The 6,000-nt window shown below is 37.8% G+C and overlaps 1 protein-coding gene and 1 long non-coding RNA gene across 9 annotated transcripts in view; both read right to left on the bottom strand.

Moving 5' to 3' along the window:
* Window positions 1–312: 312 nt before the first annotated feature.
* Window positions 313–1,519, bottom strand: LOC131239946 (uncharacterized). The gene is made up of 2 exons (XR_009168508.1): window positions 863–1,519; window positions 313–751 (listed from the first exon to the last, which is right to left on the bottom strand). It is a non-coding gene; the product is annotated as an uncharacterized LOC131239946 (long non-coding RNA).
* Window positions 1,520–1,639: 120 nt separating this feature from the next.
* Window positions 1,640–6,000, bottom strand: part of LOC131239945 (uncharacterized) — an 84,206-nt gene continuing 79,845 nt past the window's right edge. For 4 of the 8 annotated variants that reach the window (XM_058237899.1, XM_058237897.1, XM_058237896.1 and 1 more), the window contains one exon: window positions 1,640–2,113. In XM_058237899.1, coding sequence (XP_058093882.1) covers window positions 2,073–2,113 — 41 coding nt within the window. In that variant the 3' untranslated portion in view covers window positions 1,640–2,072. The remainder of the gene's footprint in view (window positions 2,114–6,000) is intronic. The other 4 variants (XR_009168504.1, XR_009168505.1, XM_058237898.1 and 1 more) reach the window with 3 other exon arrangements.

The following is a 6,000-nucleotide window of genomic DNA, read 5'->3' as shown; positions in this document are numbered from 1 at the left end:
AGCTTGAATCAGCCAATGTATCCATACAAAGGGACTTGGGTTAGTGGATCGAGCAGTCTGGAGGGATCATATGCAATATCATAACCGGCTAAAACCATCCGAAACATGAATCCATAACCAAATAGGTCACTTAAGAGTGCAAAAATCATGTAAAATCCCCTTGACAAAGGCTACAAGCTTGTGTCCTCCTCACCCAGCAAGCTAAGCCAAGCTAAACTAACCAATGAAGTGTAGTCTAGAAATGCTGATCATGCTGTAATCTCTCAAAAAATTAGGTATTCATCCAGCAAATCCAATGTAGGAAAAGCATGCAAGGCAAAACGCAGCTGGCTCTAGAGCATTTGGGTGCGAACTACATACGAGGTTAATGTTTCAACATAAGAATCGTATCATCTGATTTTCAGTTTTTTACAATATCTCAGTTGCTGGTGGTATCTTATGTACCACCATGGAAGCACAATACATCAAAAAAATCTACAAAATAAAAACATCCTAGCCATTTGGTTTATTTTCAGTTGAATCTGATCCAAACCCTACTTGGTCAGCTCCGAATATTCAATCAATTCTCCCATGCACAGTTCAGGGTCCTGTATCACCACCCTACCATATGCTGAGATGTACTGTGATTTGAGCAGTCAATATTCTCATTGCTACCATAAATAAACTATTGCCCCACGATCATGCTTCAGTGATCCTAACTTTCGATTTTTAGAGTTGTAGGTGATCCATTGAAAATTCCCTATTCATTCTTCTAAGTTCATTCAAGATAGTGATGGTTAGGATCATCCACTAAGTGTAATTTTCTTACAGCAGCCCATATAGCATGGCCGGCAATTACTCCAATCATCAGACTACTCAGTACCTTGGCCCCAGTGGGTAATGATGCATTGGATCCTCAGTCACCACAGGCAGAGCAAACTCATTCTTGGCAAACTGTGGAATGCTTTCAAGTGACCTTTTGGTCAAACTCCTCAAAGGCAAGAGAATGGTGGTTCAGTTAAGTCAAAAGGAAAATGAGAATAAGGTTTGTTATATATGAAATTTATGACGACAATAATAATAATAATAAATGACCAAAAAAAAAAAAAAAAACCTCACCTGCATAACAATTCACGAATGACCAAAGCTCTTAAAGAAGAAAAGACCAGTCGACCATGGCTGTGAGTCCACTAAAGGGGTTATTCGACTTGCCTAGTCTTGGTCAGTGCCAAGTTTGTGGCAGACTCAGCTCCAAATTTAGTTGAGTCCACTCAGTTAAGCTTCAAGATGACTAAGTTTTTCTTAATTGCAGTACATCATGTCAATGGTCTATATTACCAAATCATGGGCCCCACTTGTACAAACTAAAGACCCATAGATTTGAGGATCATATCATTCTAGCCAAGATTGAGTCCCAAGCCTTCAATATCAAAAAGAAAAACCATAAAAAATGACAAGGAACAAAATCTCTTCTTTTTCCACAACAAAATCTCACCTGTAGCCAAGACAGCAAAGAAAGAGGAGTTCGAGGTCGAGCATTCCGGAATTCACCTCTGCCGTGCACCTGAACCAGTAAGCATCTATTGAACAGAAAAAGAAATGAAAAACTACCTCGCCCTAGTAAAAGCTCCTATTGAGATTTGAGGTAGAATGTAGTCCATGACGATAATGAAACTATCGATTGACTCATTGGCTGGCTGTGAAGTTGGTAAACATGGACCATCCATTTAGCGTTCCCAACTGATAGTCCACCAGAGAATATTCCACACTAAACATGCAATCATAGATGTCCAAGTTGTCCTTGAAACAGAGCCATGGTCAAGAGGATCAATGGTCTTCATTAAAAAGGAAAAGCATGTTGGTCGGAGGGCAAGGATTCTCCAATTTCTATGGTTTCTGTGCAGAGGGAAACCGCCCACCAGATGAATGATCCAGATTCACCAACAGTGCAACGAGTTGCAGTTAAGGACTGGAAACAGACTAAGACTGGTTAGCAGCCTGACTATCTGGAACAACATCAGGTTGGCTTTCGGAGTCATCGAGTCTGGATTGAGAAAGTATAAGCTTCGCCTTTCTGTAGGCACTCGAACTTCTCAAGACCATGCCAATTGACCTGCTTTTTGTACCTGTGGATCTGCTCAAATAGAGAATCCCAAGGAACATGTCAGAACTCAAATTTTTTTAATGCATTATTATCTACAAATAAACATTAAAAAATTTTAAAAAAAAAGTTATTAAATATCAATCCCTCTTGGCAATCTAAAACAAAGATACAAACATCAAATAACAGTCTTAATGGATTAAGTGGATGGGGCCTGTGTTTATGCTAGTTCCATATATCTTGCTCATCAACCATGTGTCACTGGATGGGGGCTGTGTTTATGCTAGTTCCACATGGTGGGCACTACCATGGATGGGCTACATTCCAAAATCATGCTGATTTATGATCCTGACTATAGGTAGCATTCACATGGACACTCCAAACTATAACTAGCAAATGGCTTACATTCAACATAAAAAATTCATGGCGTAAGATGTCCAAACATTGTAACTCTTTTACCATGGCCCATCCACAATGCTTCCACCAGATGAATTGTTCAAATCATCATTTGGATGCTATACAACCAAAAGATAAGAATGGTCCTGGCGAACCTTTCACCAAAATTTCCATGAAATTTTCCCTATAAGGTTCTGCCTCTAGGGTATTGTGTCATCCCTGAATGCACGTGAAACTTTAGAAAGGAAATTTTATAACAGCTATTTGGCCACCTATGATGTATTAGGCACAAAGGATGCACACTGTGGAGACGAGGACGTGGAGATGGATGCTTTAGTAGACCTGGAATGATAAATACAGGAATGAGGTCATCTAAAGCAACAAAATTGTACCCGGTGTTTGAAATATCGGTATCATGTTATGTATCGTAGCCTTGGAATACGGATACATGTCAATTATCGCATGGGATATATCGGTTGTATCGCGTAATGTATCGTTGTTGTTGGAAACATGGGGAAATATTAGGAAATTGGTCGAATTTTTCAATAAAACTTCAGTGATCGTTAAAAAAAACATCAATACATACTTAAAAATCAAAACATTACAAAAACCAAGTGCACATAATAGGTTTTCTTGGTATGGGGTCATAATCTACGCGTTGTCTAATTGAAATGATGCAAGTATATTCAAAGTCTATTCATATAATTTACAAATGTAAGAAGTATAGAAACACAAGCAATACATTCAAAAGCAAAAAAAGAATCACTAGATCAGGTTACATACATGTTTGATTTTACATTTGGACAAAGATTGCAACCGATTTGCAAGAAATTGGAAATTTTTGAATTTTATTTTTTTTTTTTTTTTTTACAATTTTCCGCAATTTAGCCCATCACCTCTGAACCTCAAAATCGAAGTTCCCAATCCATGATTTTTCATGCAAAACATGAAAAAATAAACATGAAAAAATCATGGATTTGTAATAATTTGACACTAATTTAACATGATTTACAGAAAAGAAAGAAAAAAAAAAAAAAAAGGATTGAAAATCGAAAATGCTCACCAAATCGAACATGTGGGATATATCCCACTAGTGCGTTTCGTATCGCACGGGTGGTATACAAGATATATCAGTCGATATTGTAGATACTTAAAATACCAAATTTACCCAAATAGGAAATAAAATTATGAAGACATGGCTTTGGTTAGAAGGGTTCAAGATACAATGAGTTATGGAAGCTAGAGACGTCTTACGGAAATTCGAAGCAGTCTAGTTTAGTTTGGTTCAATTACCAGTTTCAGTACCAACTCAGTTCACATCAACTATGGGCCATGTCACCAATATTGATGCAACTACTATAATAAGTTGCACGAAGATTCTATTGTAATAATAATAGATTAGACAAAAAAAAAAAATCTAAGAAAAGACAAAATAAGAAACATTATAAATAAGGACTTTTGAGGTTTACATGGTTTCATGATTAAAAGAAAAGAAATTGGAGAAAACGTAAGACTGAAATGGGACTTCCTTAGTTATTTGCTTCATAGGGTTTTGGAATCAAATGGAGGCAGTGGATTCATGAATGTGCATCTTGAGGGGGTTATTGGATATCAATCAATGGTTACTCTGAGGGCTTCTAATGGGATGCAGCAATTCGTCAACAAGACACATTATCTCCCTTCCCTTCCTATTGGTGGTGATTGCAGAAGATGATTGATAAGGCAGTCAAGAGGTCTATTCAGCAGGTGTAAGGTGGGTTAGGAAATGCTTGTGCCTTAGTTGTAGTATGCAGATATACTCTCCTCTTTGCAAACAACATTGTTACTAGCTTTGTATGTCAACTTATCTTTATGGCTATCATTGCATCCAATATCATCCATGTGCACATAGAATGGTATTTTTCAATGTTCCATCTCTATGGATTTATCAATTTCAGGACTAAGTTTAAAAGATTAAAACAAATTGTATAAAATAGAGAACTGTATTTTTAAACTTTCATAATCTCTCTTCCAAATCACATAGAAGGCTTCTTCACATCACATGAATAATAGAAAACACAGTTTTTTTTTTTTTTTTTCAAAATAATGGCATTAGAGCTCCACACACCCCCTTTTTCTCTTTTATAGTCTTAGAAAAGACCTTTTACAAAAAGGCGCTCTCAGATAAGATTCTTAACATAAAGCTGCTTAATAAATTAAAAGTCGTTCCTAACTTCCTAATGTCAACACAAATATAAGCTATACCAAAAATAATGAAGTATGTAAAAAATCTAAAAAGCTAAACTATTTCGTGGCCCATGGAGGTCCACGATCAAGATGTCCGATGATGATTATCCAACGGTCCAATCATCGTGTCCATCAAGCTTCTATATGCAGCCCATGTGCACCTTCCCAGTTTGGGGTCTTCAAAGATGCACGAACATGCACGCGGGTCTTCAACATGAACATGGATACTCGCCTAGCCACAAAGAAATCAGTGTGGCCCGCTTCCTCCTCTGATACATACGCAAAGGTGTACGTGATGTGATGTCCTCATCAACTCTCCTCGAATGAGAAGAGTTCGACTCTAGCGAACTAAAACTCTTGTGGCGCTCCAAGATGTCGGGATCCAAAGTCTGCAGTTGTTGAGTCATAAATCTTGCATATTTAGACTCCCAATTAGCATCATATTAGCAGAATAAGTGTTAGAAAATCATTGAAATAAGATCATAATCAATGCATCCATCCATTATATGTTTCTCATATTCTGTGTGCTAATTAAGTGATTTTATGTTGCAGATTGAGCAATGGATGATGGAAGAATAGCTGTAGAAGAGTTGACGGTTCAGATCATCCGATTAGAAAGTCGAGACATAAAGAAATGAGCCGAATGGTCAGATTGCGAGTATCAGGGATTAGGGAGTCATACGACATGCTATGTGCGAAACTGGGTGATGGACAAACTTTGTACGACTCAAATAGTGTATTGAAGATGGAGGGTCCGGATTGGTGAAAGGTACAAAGAACCAAAGCTGTGGGGAGGTGTACATGCAAGATTTGACAAATTTTCAAATCTGTCATAAGTATGTGAAGAAAAAACAAAACAGATTGGATTTCAAGTCAATTTTGGTCATTTCATATTAAGCATGTGGGGGTCAGTTTGGTTGATCAGAACCGCCCATATTGAAGGGAATGTTGATAAGAGGTATAATATGAAGTTTGAAGAAATTCGGAGTTTCTAATGACCTACAAGATCAATAAAATAACATACGGTTTTGATCAAAGTCTGGGATTGGTGGACATTGTTTGGACAGGCCAACGGTCCATTTGGGTAAAGACGATGCTAGGAATCCAATAAAAGGATCAAATCTTGGGAACTATAACATGTGGGGCCCATGCACATGTTGTGCGACTTTCTAAAGGTAGGATGGTTGGTGACGTAACTAGCTAGGTGGTTGGTGAGTGAAATACACAACCGCATACAAGGCAGTTCGCGGGAGAAGTTTTAATGGTGGACATCTTCCACTGTGGTTGGCCCACTGGGT

This window comes from Magnolia sinica, chromosome 3, assembly GCF_029962835.1.
Source record: "Magnolia sinica isolate HGM2019 chromosome 3, MsV1, whole genome shotgun sequence".
In the NCBI taxonomy this organism is placed as follows: Eukaryota; Viridiplantae; Streptophyta; class Magnoliopsida; order Magnoliales; family Magnoliaceae; genus Magnolia; species Magnolia sinica.
This window is presented reverse-complemented; position numbering and strand designations above follow the sequence as displayed.